This window comes from Amblyomma americanum, chromosome 4 (assembly GCF_052857255.1).
Source record: "Amblyomma americanum isolate KBUSLIRL-KWMA chromosome 4, ASM5285725v1, whole genome shotgun sequence".
Taxonomy (NCBI): domain Eukaryota; kingdom Metazoa; phylum Arthropoda; class Arachnida; order Ixodida; family Ixodidae; genus Amblyomma; species Amblyomma americanum.
In genome coordinates this window covers 115,426,787-115,447,948 of record NC_135500.1, presented here as the reverse complement: position 1 = coordinate 115,447,948, position 21,162 = coordinate 115,426,787, and the positions used below count along the sequence as shown (strand labels likewise).

The 21,162-nt window shown below is 46.8% G+C and overlaps 4 protein-coding genes across 4 annotated transcripts in view; 2 read left to right on the top strand and 2 right to left on the bottom strand.

Moving 5' to 3' along the window:
• LOC144129778 (histone-lysine N-methyltransferase PRDM9-like) overlaps positions 1-21,162 on the top strand; it is a 65,469-nt gene that overhangs the window by 14,430 nt on the left and 29,877 nt on the right. The window contains exons 5-6 of the mRNA XM_077663852.1: positions 1,215-1,403; positions 1,813-2,065. Of these exons, the coding sequence (XP_077519978.1) occupies positions 1,215-1,403; positions 1,813-2,065 (442 nt within the window). The remainder of the gene's footprint in view (positions 1-1,214; positions 1,404-1,812; positions 2,066-21,162) is intronic.
• Positions 7,679-20,051, bottom strand: LOC144127685 (uncharacterized). The gene is made up of 5 exons (XM_077660615.1): positions 19,965-20,051; positions 11,090-11,196; positions 10,945-11,007; positions 10,592-10,774; positions 7,679-7,806 (listed from the first exon to the last, which is right to left on the bottom strand). Exons 2-5 carry the CDS (start codon positions 11,187-11,189, stop codon positions 7,679-7,681), a joined length of 474 nt encoding a protein of 157 aa, XP_077516741.1. The 5' UTR covers positions 11,190-11,196; positions 19,965-20,051.
• On the top strand, positions 13,510-17,784 carry LOC144128259 (uncharacterized). Its single transcript, XM_077661524.1, has 8 exons — positions 13,510-13,965; positions 14,046-14,171; positions 14,339-14,498; positions 14,748-14,911; positions 15,309-15,517; positions 16,289-16,643; positions 16,984-17,080; positions 17,507-17,784. Exons 1-8 carry the CDS (start codon positions 13,763-13,765, stop codon positions 17,513-17,515), a joined length of 1,323 nt encoding a protein of 440 aa, XP_077517650.1. The 5' UTR covers positions 13,510-13,762; the 3' UTR covers positions 17,516-17,784.
• Positions 17,762-19,829, bottom strand: LOC144127684 (uncharacterized). The gene is made up of 7 exons (XM_077660614.1): positions 19,383-19,829; positions 18,929-19,106; positions 18,614-18,646; positions 18,466-18,525; positions 18,341-18,379; positions 18,226-18,270; positions 17,762-17,813 (listed from the first exon to the last, which is right to left on the bottom strand). The coding sequence occupies exons 1-7, from the start codon at positions 19,531-19,533 to the stop codon at positions 17,762-17,764; spliced, it is 558 nt and encodes a 185-aa protein (XP_077516740.1). The 5' UTR covers positions 19,534-19,829.

The following is a 21,162-nucleotide window of genomic DNA, read 5'->3' as shown; positions in this document are numbered from 1 at the left end:
ACGTCGTAATGAAGTCGCCTGCGTGGAAGTGCAGTTCACACACCTGCACGAGAAAATGAAGCAAGGCCATTCGCCATGACTCTCCATTGCCTAAAACACTAAGTAAAAAGAGTCTGAATAGTGAACAGCTTTTACATATTTACACAGCTTTTACACAAGCCTTATGCACATCCACAGAACTAAATGCTTCCTGGACAATTCATACATAAGTGTAAGAAGTGATATCATTGCCTACAAAGACAGCATGCCTTTCCGGGAGCGACAGCTCACAACTAAGATAATTACCAGCGCCTATTAAGCAATATTTCAGAGTCTTACCCTCGAATGCTCTGTAGGTGTGAAATCCTTCCGTGGAATGGCTCGCAACCAGGCTTTTCTTCGTACTTCGTCTCTTGGGAAGCAATAAACACGTACTTTGGGACCATTCTGGTAGTTCCCGCGGCACCCGGGAACACAGCACCGGCCCATGTTTCACGAAGTTGCACTCGCTACACGGCAGGCAATCAGTTTCCCATTCGTGCGCTAGCACAGGTACGCACGCCACACAAGAAACGGCCACACGAAACAGACACAGCCGTGCGAGGAGCGAACGGAAATGCACCCAACGCCAGGCTGAAAGACTCAAGCAGCAGCTAGACGCTCACTGCAAGACTGCGTTCGTGTCTGTGCTTGCCCGGGCAAGCGCGAGCACATCGAGGGAGACAACCGAGCGGAGCGGAGCCGCGCTTGGTGAGCAGCCTGACCGGACACTTGGCGTGACGTAGCGCGTGTGGAAAGGAGGGCCTGGAGAGGCCTGAAGAAAGTATTTAGAGGGTGTTGACATGAGCGTCAGTAAATGGTTGTGTGTGAGTGGACGTGAGTGTGAGTGATCATGAGTGTGAGCGAGTGGATGTGAGTGTGATTGAGCAACATCTCATAGTGACGAGGTATGCCCTGACCACGTTATTCAACGGAAAACCGTTACTGATTGAATTACTGCACCCTTCGTTTTATCATGATTACCCTCCAACATGCCACATATCAGGAACGCCTCTTTTCAGCATAGATACCTATGACTGCGCCGTCCATTCTGATGCAAAGAACAGAGTTTTCGTGTATGAAATTGCAGCTCCACTGAGGCTGATTATGTAGTAAGGGTGGTTTTCTAGTGAATGCTTTGAAAAACAGAAGCTAGGAGCCGTGCAGGCATTCACGAGAGGGCGTGCCGCTCGCAGGTGGAAGCCGGGGACCCGCTGCGGGCCAACAGGAGCCTCCCCAAAGGTCTGTCCATTCGCCGCAGTGGCCTCAAGCGCCCCGAGTTCGGGGTGTTCACGCTAAAACCGCTGCCCAGGAGGGTCTTCTTCGGCCCCTACGAGGGTTTAAGGGTGAAAGACAACGGCGAGAGCAACGCCTACACCTGGAAGGTGCGTCTAATACGAGGCCTGTTTAGAACCACCATGGCCGCCCTTAGAGCACAGGCGTCTTCTTTCTTCTACTATAGTGGCTCTAAAAGTGAAATATTTTCTAGTCTGTGGATTTGTTGCCATCTGATGAGGCTCAGAGAAATGCCTGAAAGTATTCCACTTCCACGAACAGCAGATAATATTACGCGCGCTGCCAATCAACTGCTCATGATGAAGCTTTCTCACGACGAGTTGGCGTTCGAAACTCAATATACAGCCCCAGGCCTCCCATTGTTGCCTCCAGCAGGATAGCGGTGTCCAGCGCTGAATGATAGCCAGAATTTCCACCGTGAGCAAATATAATATCATGGAGCCTTGATTTTGACCTGATGGCTTGACACACAGCCGAGCGTCTTCGTGGTGTTCCCAGGTTCGCAGGAACGGCAAGGAGTTCCTGGTGGACGGTCGTCCACTCGACAGTTCCAACTGGATGCGATACGTGAACTGTGCGGCCAGCCCGCTGGAACATAACTTGGTGGCCTACACGCGCCAAGGTAACATCTACTACAGGACGTGCAAGGCTGTCGGCACGGGCGAGGAGCTCCTCGTGTCATGCAACCCATTGTGCGCCCGTGAACGAGGGCTGCTCACCAAGCCACGAGCTTCGCGGCCACCCGGGGACGGTGAGGGGTTCGTCACTTTTCGCGGATGTGATTCACTTCATGTGGGCAGGGTTATATCACCTCGGGCTCGCAACGATAAATCAATTTTATGCCAATGAAATAAGATGCCTGCGGCTACAGAATGCCCTAGCGACGTGCTTAAACGCGCGACTACCTTAAGTTATGACCTCAAGCGTACCAGAAGCTTTTCTTATTGTGTAAATAGTTTGTGTATATTACCCCTCCCCCTAAGCTCTCTTCCTACCCTCTCACCTCTTTGATTTCATTTCTCCATTTTGCCTGCTATTCTTTATTTCCGGTGTCCCAGCTCAGGTGCTTCAGTATCGGTGTCAGATGCTGGGGTTAGCAAGAATCTTTTCCCTTCTTTTTATTGTTATTTTAATAAAACCACTTACTACTACTACTACTACTACTACTACTACTATTACTATTATTACTATTACTATTACTACTATTACTATTACTACTATTACTATTACTACTACTTACTACTACTACTTACTACTACTTACTACTACTACTGCTGCTACTGCTACTACTACTACTACTACTAGAAGCTTGGCAGAACGCTAACATCTTAATTCATAAGAAAGCAGAATCCATGGACTTGAAAAATTACAGACCGCTCAGCTTAGTGTCCGTTGGTTAGAAAGGATTTACTAATGTAATCGCTAATAGAATCAGCGCAATCTTAGACTTCAATTAACCAAACGACCAGGCAGGCTTTCGTAAAACGCACTACACAACTTATCATATTCACCCTATCGATTAGGTGATAGGAAAATGTGCAGTAGATAACCGACCCCTATATATAGCCTTCATTGATTACGAGAAAGCATTCATTGATTACGAGAAAGTGAATGGAAACTTCAGCATTCATGCACGCATTGCATAATCAGAGTGACCAGTAGTAGTAGTAGTAGTAGTTGTAGTTGTAGTTGTAGTTGTAGTAGTAGTAGTAGTAGTAGTAGTAGTAGTAGTTGTAGTAGTTGTAGTAGTTGTAGTAGTTGTAGTAGTAGTTGTAGTAGTAGTAGTAGTTGTAGTAGTAGTAGTAGTAGTAGTAGTAGTAGTAGTAGTAGTAGTAGTAGTAGTAGTAGTAGTTGTAGTAGTAGTAGTTGTAGTTTATTTGAAAATAAATAAAAATTAAAAAGGAAGAGAGTGTTGCCGGCTGCGGCATTTGCTATCTAATATCTTAAGCACTCGAGCTGCAGCCGGCGAACGTGAAAAGGGAAAGGGAGAGGATAGCGAGAAGTATGGACCTCCTCCATGTTTGTAAACAAACGAGGTGGCGCTGCAGTCGCTAGCGAGCTCGTGGTAGGCAAAAGGTCGGGGAGTGGCGTCGCGGATAGGTGTTGAGCGCGGGTTTTCAAGGCTTGTAGGCGCGTTTCCAGTTTCTGCGAATCATAGCAATGGTCGATGCTTCCAACTTAGTAATTTGTTGAAGTACACGAGCTCGCGTTGGCCACGTGCGCCCTATAAAGAGAAATAGTTTGCCACTGTATTGTATATATGTTTAGTAGTAAACATGTAGAAAGCGTTCCTGCCGTTTATTTATGCGCTAGGCATTGAATAAAACAAGTTTTGACACACTGCACTAGCCGGAATGATTTTACTTAGGGACAATAGTGAGGGGAAGTGCTGGCCTTGTTTCGTCGGAGCAGACATGCGCTCATCGTCTGCTGACATACCTACGTGTCGCGCTGTGCGAAAAGTGGTGACAGTGTCGTGTCCCTGATCTCCTGTCTCGCTTAGCGCTGTTTTTAGCCGCATGACCACACACCAGCCAGGCCGACTTGTCCTCTTGTTAAGCTGGTCGATTTGGTGAAAATTTTTGATTTCTAGAATTATTTTCTTTCCTAGCCCTGAAGTCTAGTTTCGTGACGAAAAATTATAGCAAAATATTGAGTACAAATTTATAAATTACGCTTTTTAGAAGTGTGGTCGTCAAAAATTGTGAGGTAATTTCTTTGATTTCAGTGCCGCATTTCTTTGACCAAAGCGAAAGCGAAGATGCCATAAACGAGGGAATAAACTTGAAGGTTCGTTTTGTGACCTCTCACATTTTCTGCGACTGGATCACTCACCTTCTTAATTCGCATGAAAATCAAATGATTCCATTTGTCGCAAACAATTCCTGAGACGTTGAGGAGCGTAATAAATCTCTCGATTTTTTTCCCTACACGTGCAGTACTGTGTTTGTTATTTCTTGTAAGAAACGTTTTCATGTAACTATGCATGCATAAGTACTGATCATATAGAAAAAGAACTAATCGCGTCATCGTACAGAACAGGGCTTTATGTACATGCTGGCATGAAAAAACTGCGCACTATCTAGTCAATTATTTGAGACCCAGCTTGGGGGGACTTGACGACGGTGTTAATTATAATTACCCAGAACTGCGCCAGGTATAGCTATAAATAAAAGGAATTGCTGAAACTAGCGTAGGAATTTCATATTTGCACCAAGTTTAGTTACATATCGCATGCATGAATAACGAAAACACTTTTCATTGCCGCGTCCCCTCTCAATCTCGCCACGTGTCTGTTAGTAGCACGCCTGCGGCTGCTTCGTTCCAAACAAGCTTCGCGATCATGTACTACCTCATGAAACTTGACACATGCATGATGCAATGAAAAAGCATATGGCGTTTAGCACACTTAAGGTACGCTATTCTAAGCACACCAACGCGACCGCGCAAGATTGACACAACTTACCAGACTTTTTTCTACTCGAATGAAATAATTACGTCGTCATATCAAGAAACAGTTTCAAGTAAATATTAAATGTCATAAAACGCGCCATTAAAACGTGCTGTGCTATTAACAAAAAAAAAAACGCATTCCTTGGGGCGAGTGAACCTGTCGGCGCCCCGTGCACTCCGGCTCAAGGTGATAAGTACGTGTGCAGCTGCATATGTCTTTTTTTTTCCTTGAGCAATTATCAGCCTACTATCCTGAAGTTCAGGTGAATGAACGCAGTAACTTGCATGCTATTAAGTGCATTGAGTGTCAGTGCCTATCGACTCCCAGACTTCGCGCTTTACTACCGTGGCCCAATGCCTGTTAGCCAGTTTCCGAATGCGGCATTTATGCGCGAGAAACCTATCGAGGCTAAATTAATATTTTTATGCTACTACGCGGATCCAGCAGTGACGCAGCTGGTCAATACATGCTGTTTCTGCAGTGCACAGGCTTGAAGCAGCCGCCGGTAGCTGCGGCAGCTGCGGTAGGCACGGGCAAGCGGAACCTGTTTTGCCTACCATGCGAAAGTCGCTGCTAACATCAGCGCCACCGCATCTTCGTGACGTCGCGGGGTGAAGGAGGTCCATAGACGGGAGCGATAGCAAGAAAGGACAGGAGAGAGCTTTGTACACTATTTACAAAATACATAAAGCAATCAAGTTCGAGCCGCTCGCGCGCTAATGTTCAGGCTCTGTGAGTGTAGAAGAGCCTTATGCGAAGAGAGAGAGGGTTTATTGACAGGAAAGGCAGAGTGGTTAGTCGGAAAAATAAATATCTGGCCTAGTAATCTGCGCTGGAGAACGGGAAGAGGAGAAAATAGAAGGTCACGATGGGGGCTGATGATGATGGGAGGAGGCAGATGAAAAGAAGACAAAAAAAACAATGCACACTTTCTTACATCACGAACGCGAGGCAAGGCCCGTAGAGCTTAAAAGCGTGAGAGCGCTCGCGTTGCCTGTACAGTTTTCGAACTCTCAGGCCAAGCCCCGGGGATCACATCCTCCGTGAGAGGCCTGGTGTGAAAAGACTTCAAAGCAGATGCTAGCATGAGTCTGTCTCTTGCATATGCTGGGCACGACACTAAAACATGCTCGACAGTTTCTAGCACGCCATATGTGGTACAGTCCGGGCAGTCCGCTTATGCAATTAAGTGCAAGTACTTGCGCGCAAATGCGGCATTTAAACGTAATCTATGGATTATGCATGCAATAGGGCGTTATATTCCACGAGAATCATAAAAGCTCATCACGGGATCTAGCCGTTTAAGGCGGATGTGTCGAGTGCCTGGCAGGACCCAGTATCTATAGCCGTAGCACTCCTCATAGATCCCGAAAGGAGACAAGTGGTGTCGGGTTTAGTGAATGGCGCAGCTGTGCGCAGGCCACTGCTGAAGGCGCTCCTTGCTTCAGCGTCAGCGGTCTCATTTCCATCGAGTCTGCAGTGTCCAGGGATTCACTGCAACACTATACGGTAGCCTTTTTCCTGAGCAAATGACAGCAGTCTAATGATATCAAAAGCCAGGCCTTGGTAGGCGGTGTGGCGTAGGAAGCATCTAAAAATATGTAGCATAGGCTTAGTTCAGTTAAAATGCATCACTCCTGACTCCTGAGGCGGTTCTCCGCTGATGTGGCGAATCGCTTCCCGAAGGCCCGCAAGCTCTGCAGCGGTTGAAGTAGACTTGTGTCCTAAAATGGATCTCCGGGTCGTCTGCTGAGCGGGTATTACCAAAGCTGCCGTTGATGCCTTTGGTGATGCAGATCCATCTGTGTATACATGCACACAGTTTTGGTATTCTGACCATCTGGTCAGGCAAGAACAAGTTACTTCAGTCCGCTAAACGGCATCGCAGATTTGTTTAGTATGCCACGGGACATGCAGGCATACTGAAGGCCGAGCCATCACCTGTGGTGGCTGCAAGGGATGTTGCGACGGGGCACAGTCTGGTGGCAATTCGGATTGATGGAAGCGCAGTGCACGTGCAAAACTGCTGTCCGGTCGCTCATGAAAAATCTTCGTCAGCCGGTGCCAGCGGTACCGTGTAAGCGCTCGTAAATATACACTAAGTGGTTCGTGTGACAGGTAGTTTGATATTGAGCACTCACTAGATTCCTCAATCGAGCCTAAATTTGTTCGAGGCACATCCTAGTAATCCGAGGCATGTCTTGAGCGCCAGTGCGTCAACACTCTCTAATGTCCGCAATAAGTAAATTCTCACGATAGTACAGGAAGGCTGTCACGATTGTAGCCTATAAAGAGAGCATAGTAAAGTCTTAGCAAGAAGCGCTCGTTGGGCCCCAATTAATGCATGCTACGAAGCAAAGGACATGGCAAAAGAGAGTGAGTCTTTTCTTTAGCATATTTATGTGCCTCGACCATGACAGAACGCGGTCAATGATCACGCCCAAAATCTGTGGTGTGAGGCGTATGGTATTGCAACCCATAGAAGTGTACCGGTTAGCGGCAGACATACTTGCGCGTGAATGCGACCACAGCACATTTTTCAGCTGCTAAGTGAAAACTCTGACGCCGTAGGTACCTTGAAGTAGATGACACTGCACGTTGTAATCTTGCGCGCATTTGCGGACGTGTCAAACCCGAAGCGCAGGTGCAGATATCGTCAGCGTAGGCACTGATGCGAATCTGAGTGGTAAGTTCACTCACCAGTGCAATCAACGCCACTTTAAACAGGACTGGACTGAGAACTCTTCACTGAGGAACTCCACGCCAAACCTGATGACAGGTAGCCCCTCCATCAGGCGTAGACATGGAAACGGACCGGCCGTTGAGGTAGCTCACAACCCAGGAGTACAATGGGCCGCCAATGCCTATGCCGTCAAGGGCACCAAAAATGGTGTCGTGAAGTACTTTATCTTAGGCCCCTTTGATGTCTAAGAAGACAGCAGCGACAAGTCGGCGACCACGTCTTTCTTGTGTCCCGCTGGGGGGCGTCTGCAGCTTGCAGGCGTTTGTCAGTAGCGACACCACGGGTACCCGAGCATCTGCAGGGACATCGCCGCAGGGGGATGATGGTGAACAGTGCATTACCTCAGACCCGAGGTAATGCACCGGAGATCCTGGTGGTTGAGCCGATGCCGAGCGTTTGCACCTTTAAGGCCCCTCGACGGAGGCAACACACCACTTAGGCCCCAGCTTCCTGTCGATGGCACCTGCGGCCTGACCCGACCGGGGGAAATCGGCAGTCGCCTTTTCCTGTCCTCCTCTCCAGGGACTCCGGAACTTTTTTGGGAGTGGGGGGGGCAAGCCTGGTCGTGTTTCTATGTCGTATTTACTTATGTATTTATTTTTGTGTCTCAATATTTTATAATTATAATATTCTATTGTTATTTATTTATGTTACATTTCATTAATGATAATGTTAATATTATCATTAATTAATATTATTAATAATGTAATGAGTAATTTCGACACTATTAAATTTTAGATATTTGCATTCTTGCTTATTCTGCATTATTATGCACTTTAAAAATGGTTTGAAATTTCTGAAGTTCCCAAACCATGCGCAGACTAAGCAAATGACGCGTTCGAAACGAAAAACGAACGGGTGCGAAAGCTGAAAAAAGTCTTATATTTGTTTCTGCATTCGCTCCCACAGTAAGGTAAAGCTTAGGCACTAAGTACAAGAATATTCCCACGCATTGATGAGCTTCGTGGCTGGTATGACAAGGGGGTGTCGGGCAGGAGAGGATATCAAAGGAGGCCAAAAGTTGCTGTTCGTTCTGCCGTTCTGGACACGAACTCTTTCATAATGACATCCAGTTGCAGGTCCGCAGCTCTCCTCTTGTGCACGTGCAGCAGGAGAAGGTGCGTCAGCCTCCTCTGCGTCATTCGATTGCGCAAAAATGTTTTTACTCGCCTCAGGGCACTGAAAGAGCGCTCTCCTGAAGCAGCTGACGCAGGTACAGAGAACACGAGTTGCAGGTACCGTACAACTTGATCCATCATTTCACGCATGTCTGCAGACTTCCCCTGTAGAATTTGCAAAATGCGTTCGCTTGCGGCCGGGCCCTGGTCACGCAGGAGCGTTGGGAGAAGCACGAGTTGCGCTGAAAGTCTACTGGTGTCAAAATCTGCAGCGTGTGCTCCTAAAAGCTCATTTAAGTCGTGTGCCGGGAAGTTTCGACCTCCAGCAGCGTCAGTCAGAATGCGCTCCAGACTAATCAGCTGCTCCATGCCAGGCTGTTCGAATCGCCTTCGGATCTCGCTGGTAATCCGATCGATAGTGGCAAAAAACTCTTCTATGTAATGACTTGCAGTCAAGCGCTGCAGGCTCCTGAGGCTTGTCTGTGAATTGAATCCTTCTCGGCGGCTGCGAGACTCGGGACCCTCGAGGCTCCTTTAGCCCTAATTGTGTTGCTCTTGAGTGCGTCCGCTGCCATAGGACGCCAAATGCGGCGTCAGACCGTAGCCTGTACAAGCTGTCACAAAGAGCCTCTGCTGCCTCTTTTGCTCCTGCAGCGCGATAAACTGGGCGTTGAAGCATCCTCGCTAGCTCCTCGCATGGGCCAAATAGGGCTATAGAAAGGTTGATGCCCAATAAAGTTTCGAACTTCCCCAATACTTTCTCATATCCTTTCAGTGCTGTCTTGCTGGTGCCAATGAGAGAGCTTTGAACTTGTAGCAGTTCCTGCAATGTCGCCTGCACCCTTTCATAGTTCTCGATAAACCTTTCCATTGATTTCACTCTTACTGTCCACCTCGTTGGACACAATGGTAGCAAAGTGTTCGGCCTGGAACAATCCTGCTCATTGGCATCATTACCCGGAGGAAGGACAACGTTCGAATAAACAGTCTTCCTGTTTCTAGATTCGAGTATTGCATGGGAAACATCCTTTACAATGTTCAAAGCATCGCCGACAACCTCGCAGTTCCTTGCGACCTCCTGGAGTGCCAAGTCTAGACAGTGGTTACTGCAGTGTACAAATATTGACCGCGGTTCAGAGTCCGTGATCCTTTTCTGCACGCCGGTAAATCTGCCTGCCATATTCGCGGCCCCATCAAAACAGTGCCCCCTTAGGTTATGGAAGTCCAGACCTAAACGCAAAATCATGTCCTTCACGGCTCTATACAAGGTCTCAGCTCTACTGTCTGGTGCATTGTACATGCCAAGAAATTCCTCACGAACTTCCAGTGTAATCCCATCTACCCACCGCACACAAAATGTGAATTGCTCATTCCCTATTACATCGGTAGTGCCGTCAGCGATTATCCCATAGAAGGGAATACATCTGACGTCTCTTATGATGCCCCGCTGAACGCTGTGAGCCATAATTTCTATGAGCTCGTTCTGTATGTCGCTGCTCAGCCATCTATCTCGCTGCTCCATCCATCTCTTCAAAGCAGGCACGTCTTGTGATCGTTCATCTAGCAGATCAAGAAGGTTTCCGTCATCCTTTGTTTGCCCTTGCAAAGCTTGGCCTGTGCGGCATAAGTAGCGGACAGAGCTTACTATAGCGCGCAGTGCCTGCCTGGCTTCCTCTTGCTGTCTGCTGCTGTGTTGAGATAATAGCTGCACTACGTGCATTCTTTTTTCTCTCGACAGTTGGCGACTTGCGGAGACGCAGTGATATTGGCTCTTCTCGTGGCACTGAAACTTTTCGATAGCCTTTTTCCAGTTATTGAAACCAGCGCGAATAAAACATGGTTCCACTCCTGCAACGTTTCCTCCTCTTTCTCTGAAGGCTATGAGGCACACAGTGCAAAAGACGACGTCGCGCTCATAGTCGTACGACAACCATGTGAATTTCTGGAACCATGCATATTTACAGGACCTTCCGGTTTGGTTGCTTGGAAATTTGTAGCCCTTGGGAGGCAGTGATCGGACATCCTGGGGCGAGTCGTCGCGTCTTGCGGTTTCCACCGGAGCGCAGGCGCCGGAATTCGATGTAGTCCGGTCCAAGTCTGTTGTGAAGGAGGGCTCTCCATCTAGTACAACCTCTGCTGGGTTCTCTGCAATAAGTGAGATAAAAGGAATTCTTAGCCGACCACTGTATGGATCTTTTATTTTTATTATCCCTTCAAAGAAATAGTAAGAGAAGTTAAAAAAATGCATCAAGCGCTAAATGGTCATGAACTGCTCATGAAGAGCATGGTATAAACCAAATATTGCAAAGACGTACCGTTAATACTTGTTGCTCCTATCGCACGGTCAGCTGGCTGACTTTCGTGAGAATCGTTTCCCGCTGCCAGCCCGAAGAGAAATACAAAGGGGCATTAGAAACATATCAATAAACAAAATGGCGACAAAAATGTGGCGCAATATACCTTGTGAACCCTCAATTCCAAGGCATAAACGCTTCTGTGCCGGCACGAAGAAGTTGTCGATCTTCTTTTGAGACCCCGGCATCTTCCGAGGCAACGGCATTGTAAATCTGCAGTTATTAAAAAAATACACTAAATATGTGAGCGGTCATGGAAAGTAATCACCCGTCGCAGTATATATGTAAATCATGAGAGCAGATTGTTCTAACAATAATTTAGAGGAAAAGTCATCTATTCTCTTGGCAGGCCGTCGCTCGCCTAATGCGTGTGCAAAGAGGTATGAGTCAACTTGGCTCGCTGGTGCCAATGAAATACGCGAACGAAATGCGTTACACTTGAAGGTTCTTATTTACGGCATAAGCTTTAAATAAGCAACTGCTGCATATGCATTTACGATGGCAATTTACAGTGTTTGAATACGAAACAGCGACAGACTGCATTGGATGACAAAAGAAGTGAAAATTTGGCTCGCAGGGCAAAATATTGCACCGTATAGCAGTAACTTGCTGCTGTATAGTGCTGCGTAATCATCTGTCCTTATTTAGGCATGAGTACCTGCGCCGCATATATGCAAGAATCCTGCCAGCGGCTGTTACAGGTGGACTGACCTACAAAACAAAAGCGTTTTGATCGGAAACACTGCCTTTTCCACATGCCACGATGATAGTAGAGAGATTTAGCATACAGGAGACGTACTAGCGGAGACGTATACAGGTTTCACGTACGTGAGCTGCGTATGCACAGTGCCAAGCGCGGCCGGGCAGGACCACTGCGCGCGCGGAAGACGCGTATGTGAAACCGGTACACGTCCCCGGTATGATAAATCTCTAGTGACTCAACACCGTTTCCAACTGGCGTTTTACTTTAATACAACTGCAATGAGAGCGTCGAAGTGCACAAGATTTTCTTGAAGAAAACAAAATAGAATGCCACGGTTATTGCGGGGTTCTCAACATCATGGCTCTTAAATTGAAAATGATCGCGAGAAATTTAGCGTTGCATCGCGAAAAGCTGCAGTTAGAGTGGCGCTTTCTGGACGAAATGCGGCCGCATTCAGATTTTGCGTCACTGTATTCTGTTATTAGCATACCTTTAGCAAAGCGTACACCGCGATCGCTACCAGTTTCCGCGTAGCGCGCTCCGCTAATTCGTATGTGCAGATTGCTCCGACAGGCCGGCACCTGCCGCGTCGGAACTATCTGGCATGCGCAATGATGGCTCGTGGTAGCGGTGGCGGTGGCAAACATGCTGAAAGTTCAGTTCAACGGTTCAAGAAGTTGGGTACTTGCCTTAAGATTCTTTGTGGGATGATGGGTAACTTGGTGTGTGGCGAGAGTTCCTGGTTGTTTCACCGATGCTCTCGTTGAAGGAACGGCATTTTTAAATGGTAAGTAAAACCAAAAGATGACTTTTAAAGGCAAACACTGAGGCGATAGAACTATAGTAATTTCGCATGCAAAAATGATGCTGAAGCGTCGTCTTACTCACACTCGGTGTGATCCCTACCTCTGGGCATCAGTTTTTATACCCTGGCCCTTCATTGTTCCGGTGGAAGAGGAGGAGGGGGTGAGCATGAACCACCAGTGGTGCATGCATGTAGAAAAAAAAGAGGTGCAATAAAAATGAAACGCGCCATTGTTAAGCCCCCTAGGCTAGCGTAATTTTTTTTTCTCTTTAGTCCCGCGCCTCCTCTCCAGTGCGGGCGTTCTACACTGTGCGCGCGCACACGTGAGCGTAAAGGAACAAACAACCACAAACAGAAAGCGCAACCGCGTGGAAGCGTAGCGTGCTGGCACTGCTGGCCTCTGTGTCCAGGCTACATTCCAACCAGCATTCAATCAGAATGAACAACCAAAATTGTTGGTTACTACGTGTTTTCAACCCTTTCTCAAGGTAAAAAAAAAATAGAAGAACAAAACTCCTTTTTTACGCCCGGGGCGCGTCTCTGCGCCTACACGCACGTGCGCTTCCCACGTTCGAGTCAACGGAAAGAGGAGGGGGGAGAGGGGCGCAAAGCCAGCAGACCCCACCCCTGTCAACCACGCTCCATGGTAATTGCATCCCCACTTGGTCAAAGTGCAGATATGGCGGCTATCTGAGGTTGTACGCTCCTCGTAGAGCATCTGTCGACGGCTGCGTATTGGCATGGCGGTGCGGCGCCCCTGACCCTCGCGAGCTGATCTCTTCGTACACTCTTCGTTGTTACTCGCTCGTCTGGTGGAGACATTGCGGTCGGGTGTGATGAATGACATCGGACCTTGTCTCTACAACCTCATCTTCTCCCTTGCGTCCTTTCCGTCCCCCTGTTCCCAGAAGAGCACGTCCCGCCACCACCGTAGGGTCAACAACCTGTTTTGTCCCCAAGAATGGGTCTCCCTGGCTAGCCGACGGAACAGCGGCGCTCGCCGCTCCGTCTAATGGTACGCACACACTGGCGGCAAGACGCGCGCGGCACGCCGCCGGTGGCAAGAACGCCGCGCGGCAGAGAGGCCACATTGGTTGTGCGCGCGGCGGCCGCCGCGGAGTCACGTGACAGCGCTGATCTCGCCTTGTCTCGAACTGCGCGAGCATAGGCGCGATTTCGCGGTTCTCGCGCGCTTTTTCCTTGCTCGGTAAACAGACCACATACCAGCTCCTCGTCCCTCATCAACCGCGCTGATCGCGTTGACTTCTGCAATGGCAGGTGCAGACGACGATGTTCTGACGACGATGAGCGTTTTGGTCATTGTGTGTTCCCTGCTGCTGCGACGGCGGCGCGCGCAAAAGGCACGCAGACGAAGGTTTTGGGTGCACCCCTGCTGGCGCTACCGAGACGTTGAAGGGCAAGCGAATGCTTTGCTTCCCCGGCTGCGCGCCCGAGATGAAGGCTTCTTCCGAGAGTGAGTGATTACAACCTTTTCAAACGCGTAGTGTGCCGTGTGTGTGACGTGATAGTGATGTCTTTGATTCTTGATTATAGCTTCCTTCGGATGCCGCCGAGCTCGTTCGACACATTGCTCCACCTAGTTCGGCCTGTGATTGAGCGGCAGGACACTCCGTTCAGGCGGTCGATATCCGCACACGATCGACTTGCCATGACAGTAAGGTAAGTCCGAAAGTCCGTGACCCGGTACTGTCCCGTCACAGTGCCTGATCAGCGGTCCCTCGGAAAATATTGTGTAAAACATACCGCATGAGCACCGTGATGCAACTCATCCCCCCCCCCTCCTCATTTATCCTTTGAGACGTATGTGATGAGAATACGCTTTTCAGATTTCTCGCAAACGGCGACACAATGAGAAGTTTGTCGTTCAACTTCCTGACAGGACGATCAACGGCTGGAATGATCGTAAGGGAAACTTGTGCTGCATTATGGGAAATACTTCAGCCAACCTATGTAAGATTTCCACAAACAGCAGAAGAATGGAAAAAAGTAAGTGCACTGCAGTCCGTTTTGTTACTGCGGAGAGGGTTTATAGTGTTGACAAGCGTCCAGCTTGCCTTTCTTTACCTCATTTGTTATGCTACTGACTTTCCCAATGCCGCCTGCGTACCGACTTTTCAAATGTGTTGAACTCCTGCATCTCATAATGCATAAGACAACTAAAGGTTGCCTTATGCATTACTACGCTATTGTTTTGTCACAGTCTCATATTATATTGCCTCCCGATCACTCTTTCAGATTGCCACAGACATGCTTGTCGAGTGGAATTTTCCCAACTGCATTGGATGTATTGATGGCAAGCATGTGAGCATTGAATGTCCTGCAAATTCAGGGTCACGAAACTTTAATTACAAAAAGTCATTCAGCACAGTCCTCATGGCAACATGCGATGCACATTATAGGTATGGTGCATTTTTCTTGTGAATCATTCAAACAGTGTATTATATTCATTGAAAGAGAGTGCTATTGTATGCACTGAAAGAAAAGAGGACAGTTCAGTGGTATAAGTTACATGACGAATTAAGGAGCATAGCGTAGACAGGTGTATGATTGCAATGGTTTGCTCATGCAGGTTGACAGTAAACATATTTGATTCTGCACAAATAGCAGCAGATGTTAAAATGGCAATCTCTGAATTGTGATTGTGTGTGGCATGTATATTTAGTCAAACTATAATGCAGCACAGAAATGACTTTACAAGACTTGAACGCAGTAGTGACTTCAGAAGGAGCAAGGAGAAAGTCATGTTCTACATCAGATGCTAAATGGGCTACACTGAAACCTCTTGCTTTATTTCAGATTTGTGTATGTGGTCGTTGGCCACAACGGGGGAGAAAGCGATGGAGGAGTTTTGTTAAGAACGAAGCTGATGCATATATTGGGCGAGCGCAGATTTGGAATCCCCCCAGCAGCAACAGTGGGCTCAGCGGGACTGATACCATACTTGATGGTGGGCGACGAGGCCTTTCCATTGAAGCCTTACCTCATGCGGCCTTATCCTCGACGTGGCAAGTTGCTTCAATTACTTTTAATGCTGACATCTTCCTCTGATTGCCGAGATGAAATATCAATGCAGCTGTACTGTGTTACTGCTGCCGCTGTTTGCCATAGCAGATACAGTTTCGTGCAATGCATACATACGGCAAAAATGGCCAAACAATTTCTACAAAAAATTTACAAATCCAGTCTAGCCTGCATGCATGTATATAGCAAGTCTTACAAGGAAAGGTTTAGTTTCTGCATGGAAAAAAAATGGTTCAGAGGACTAAATTTCGTGTATGCAGTGCAATATGAGTGTATTAAAATAGTTTTATTACTGATAATTTACATGTTATGTTGCATTTTGTGTGAAAGCAATAACATGATGCAGTAATAAAATGTAATGTTGACATATATGGTTTAGTTGAATGATCGCAAGCAAATGCATGAGCACTATTTAACCTGTTTTACTGACTGGATAATATACGAAAATCTCAAGTTGTGCAATGCAGCCAAAGGGGGCCCTATGTAGCATTTCTTTAGCACAACTTAAGCATGCAAAAAATGAATAAAAACCCTTATAATATCAGTTTATGTAGCATTTCAAATTGTCCGCACCAGAAACAGGCACCCAGAGGACATAAGATGTAGGAACAGTTTTTTTCTTTTCAAGTTGTATTCAGTGGGTGCGCAGAGCTGCCAATTATTTCAATGATTTGAAATTAGTGCCATTGCCTTCTTCATCTAAGTATGTACATGTTTGCTGCAATTTTAATGCCCTGACCTTTTGTTTTTTCTAGCTCTTCATGCCTACAGGGTCAGCCAGTACAGCGAGTACTTGAAGAGGGCAGTGTTTAATTACCGGCTGAGTCGTGCAAGGAGGCTCATAGAAAACAGTTTTGGTATCCTGGCTAGTAGGTGGCGAATACTGAAGAGACCCTTTCGAGCGACAGAAGAAACCACCGAAAACATTGTAAGGGCATGTGTGGCGCTCCACAATTTTCTAATGAAAGATTCGGTGTTTTCCAGGACAACGTACAACCCTCCTGGATTTGTTGACCATGAAGACTGGGAGGGAAATGTCACAAATGGGGCATGGAGGAACGACAGTAGTGCCCTTCCTGGATGGAAAGACCAGGGGTACCACTCTGCTCGGTAACTATTATTTCCATGACGGCATGAAATCAATAATAGTTTGCATTTCCTGCTTTATTTACATTAAAGCAATTGAAGCTCATCGATAACAAACAGCGAAACATTCAAAACATTTGATTTAACTTGATCATTTAACACGACTTAAGATCTTGTTCATTAGAGTTTGCGTTAAGAATTGTAGCAGTGCAAAAATACATGCGTATTTCATGTTTTCAACAAAGTCAGTGGGTACAGCTAACGACGAGGAGTAAAACACGCCCATTAGAACTGTGACCTCAGACAGACAGGCAGAATAAGCTGAAGGAAAAGGTTGAACATCTTGTGCATTTCTGTGTTACAGGGCTGCATTGGAGATAAGGGATAGGCTGGCATCCTACTTCATGAGCGACGGCCAGGTGCCATGGCAGGAAAGTGTCGTGACCCGTGCAGGACGGCAGGTAATTTCCAATAACAGGCAACTACTTGTCAGCATGCACAAACACTATCATGTCAAAAGAAAGCCGAAATTGCCTGCTTTCATAGAAAAATATTATCGATTGCTTGCACTTTACATTTCATTTATTCATACTGCTCCATTTCGGCTTCATACAGCAGCTTGTGGATTTGGAATGTTACCTCACATCTTTTTTTGTGTGGTAGCATCCTCAGTTTAGCAGCTATCCAGTGTGCTGCCTCTTGACTGTCATCTTTCGGTGCAGGCATTTCATTTTTCTTTTTTAGTTCTAACAGCGTAGCAGAGCAGCTCCCCAAGACATCTTTTACCGCATCGTCGAAGCTGTCAGACTGCCTTCTTTTGGTCCTGCATATAAATATATCCGCACAATGTTTTCTTGCAATCACTGATTATCATTCAAATACCGCAGGAAATGTGAACCATGCCAGTACCGAGAGGAAGGTACACCGGATGCTCGCCTTTTGGCAGACCTGCAGGACAGGCCACATCGTTAGACTCAAGAGAAATGCACTGGAAAAGTATGTCTGCTTCCAATAAAAGAAAGTGCACACAGCTTTCTTACCCTGGATCTGGGGCAGCGGCTCCTGCTTGTGAAGTTGACAACCTGCCTCAAAAAAATGTTTGTTATGGTGTCATATTCCGACACAAGAAAGTGAACACCAACTTACCCTGAAGAGCCAGCAGCAGATGCCGTACCTTCTGATGTGCTGGGGAGCCTATAGAAAAAATAAAAATGCTGCCATTTATGTCGTGCAAAAAACATGTTTTCTACTTGCAATGCTATGAAAAGGAGCAAGACATATCACACTCATCTAGTACCCGAAAGCTTGGTTTCACACCTTGTTGCAGTTTTTAGACGTGCAGTCATTAAATGGAACACAAGTTTTTCCCCATGCATTGCAGTGTTGAGTGTGTGATTCACTTGAAACTGCAGACCAGCGACGAGTCATGACAGCAACTAAGCCAAGATCTGTATGCACATAAAACTAATCCATTTCTATGGGAGTGCAGCATAACAGCGCATAATAGAGTGGACACACTCTTAAACGTGAAAGGCTGGTGAAAAGGGTGTATTGACATGGAACCTGGGGTGCACCACAGCTAGGAAAACTGAAAATCACCACTCACCTCAAATCGTCCTCATCGGTAAAGTCATTGGGGCTGTCAGAGTACCTGCATTATATAAAGACATAGGATGTTGTTACTATTGGTGGATAATGACACCACAATTAGTACAGCTTACATTTCTTGAAAAAGCGCAGCAGCCGGGCTTGATATACAGCTGCACAGGTGAATGAAATGACAATGTTGTACATAAACTGTTTCGCTGCAGTAACCGTTATGGTAAGCAAACTACGAGGTGCACACCTGGCCACCAGTCTAGGACTGGAAGGGCTGTTGGATGACAGTGGAGATGTCAGAATGGAGCTGCACAAAAGCACAGATGCATAACAAGTTAAATCACTTGAAGCTTTATAAACTGAAGTTATACTTATGAAAACAAGACTTAACGTACATGTCCTCTTCTGGGGGCACATTTGATGAAGACCTGAAATGTAAAATTTGAGGTGTTTTGATGCAAAGCCTGCAGATTTCTTGCCAGGAAAAAGGTAATGTGAAAATATCAATAGCGAAGCTATCAGCGCAGCTGAAGAGAAGATAAATTGTTAAAAACACAGACGCTTGGGCAGTCAAATTACGTAAAAAGATATTAAACACGAAGAAAGCAGCTTAAAAAGAATGGTAGGACAGGTGACAGTAGTGAAGTTATCAATGCCAGGCTTGAGTTGGCGCAGATGGCTACGCAACTAAGTTGCCTTTTTTTTTTTACCTTTCGGCATAATGTGGTGTGCTCCTGAGCATGCCATCCACGATGTCAAAAAGTGTCCACTTCGTGTGGACCTTTCCGGCCTCTCCTCCGGCGCCACTTTTCCGGCTCCCCTCCGACGCCGACACAATTTTCAGCCAACGATCCTTCACGTTTTTAAATTTTGCGGCTGCTTGCGGTCCTACAGAAATGCCACTGTTTATCACCAAGAAAGGTCGAAAAATGAAAAGATGAGCAACTTGTTTGAGTGCTCAAGCGGCGCTGTACGAAGCGCGCAGCCCGATACGACATGCGAACCGCTCAGGCAAAATCACCATGCCCGTAGGAAACCGAGATTCCACATCATTTGCTCCGCAGCACACCGCTAGAGCACTCTAAACAAGTGTGCTCACCCCCGCACATTCCTGCCGACGTGAACATTCAGCGGAAACTCAGATAAATAATGAAAACAACTCACCAGTCAGATCGAATGTTCTGCCGATGATCGCCCACCGGTTCATTTTGGCGTCCTTATCTTTGTACTCCGGGTGAGTTTTGTCGTACAAAAAAGGGAACACGCGAACAGTCTCCAGAAATTGTTCCATCATGTTCTCCCGGCTGAAATTCATTTTGCCACGTGGATGTACACGAGAAGAAAGCACTAGCGCTGTTTGTCGCGGCTGGCTCGGAGCGCTTGGTCGTCGATCGTGGTTCTGCCGCCGCCGCTGGAAGTTAACTTTGGCAGTAGCCAAGAGGTGGCGCTAGGAGAAAGCCTGGACGTTTCTCATTGGTTCGCGGCTCGCGGCAAGCCGCCGAAAATGGCTCCTCGACCCATCCTCTGCGCGGCAGACCAAACCGCCTCCGCGGCAGGTTTCGCGGCACGCGGCGCGCCGCCGGCGGCGTGCCGCGCGCGTCTTGCCGCCAGTGTGTCCGTACCTTAAAGCGCGTCGCCTGGCGCCCGCAAAAACTGGCGCCACGTGCATTCCAATGCCCACGTAGCGAACTTAAAATAGCCTCTCAAGGTCCTTCGGTATCATCAACAAATATAGAAATCTTTTACCTGTCTGGCTTAAAACATTCCTGTACTATTTGCTTATAGAATCTCGACTCCAGTATTGTTTGTTAGTTTGGTGCACCACGACAAAACAGAATACTACTTCATTCCTCTTTGTAAAAAAAGAAAAGGGCGATTCGTGCCATTTAGTGTTTAAGAACTGAAGATCACACGTTGCATTACTTAGTAGATTCCAAAATACTTCGTTTAGAAGACATAATTTTACTTCGAACTGCTGTGTTTGTTTCCAAAGAAATAGTCAAACTTGAATTATTTCAATACAAAATTCATTAAACATGACGCATACTCCCTCAGACTCACACGCCCTCATACTCATACTCAGACTCATACTCCCTCAGTTTTTAATCAAACTCCCGTTCATTACACCTTATCTCAGGATTTTAAAACTATTCGTTCCTTTAAAAGTATTATTAGACTTCACCTTCTTTCAACTGTTTGTACTTGACATTTGTTTTAATAATTCCTATTTGCTCGATGCATTATGTTTGATATACCTGGCACTATGGTTCTTTGTTATTTTTTGCATTATTCAAGAAAAATTTCCCTTTTAATAAATGCCTTGGTTTCTATTTTAAATTGATACATGTATCTTTCTTTTAAACATTGCCCGCAGTGCTGCTGCTGCTGCAGTAAACGTATCTCTGCACTTGATATTTCCACCGGGTGGTGCACGAAAGCACCCGATGTCAGAAGCCCCGTGTCAAATGCCCCGCGCCGAATGCCCCGCTGCATTTGCCCCGTTTTCAAAAGCCCCAAGTTCAGAAGCCCCTGGCACGATTGCCCCTTTTCAAATGCCCCTTTTAGTGTTGAGAGGCTGTCGGCGAGGATGGTGTTTTGATTGGGAAGTGGTGGCTTTTGTGTATTCAATGGCTTTGATGATGGCCACAGCCTCGGCCTCAAAGTTAGAGCTGTATTCAGAAAGTTTAAATAGTTTATACTGTGTGATTCGATTCTTTTTTTGTGAGAACGTTATATGCCAGGCCACAGCATGCCTCTGTTTTAGATCCGTCGGTGTAAATATGCAGGTCTGATGGTGTAAGAGGCCCGGAAGAGTAGTTGATTTTGATGCGTTGCGTTGGGTGGGTGAGGTGGAGGTCCGTTTTCGTGGTGATGACTGAAGGGTGTCGTTTGTAAAGAAAGGGTTGTTATTAAGGGCGTTGAAAAGTGCGTTTTATCTTTCGAA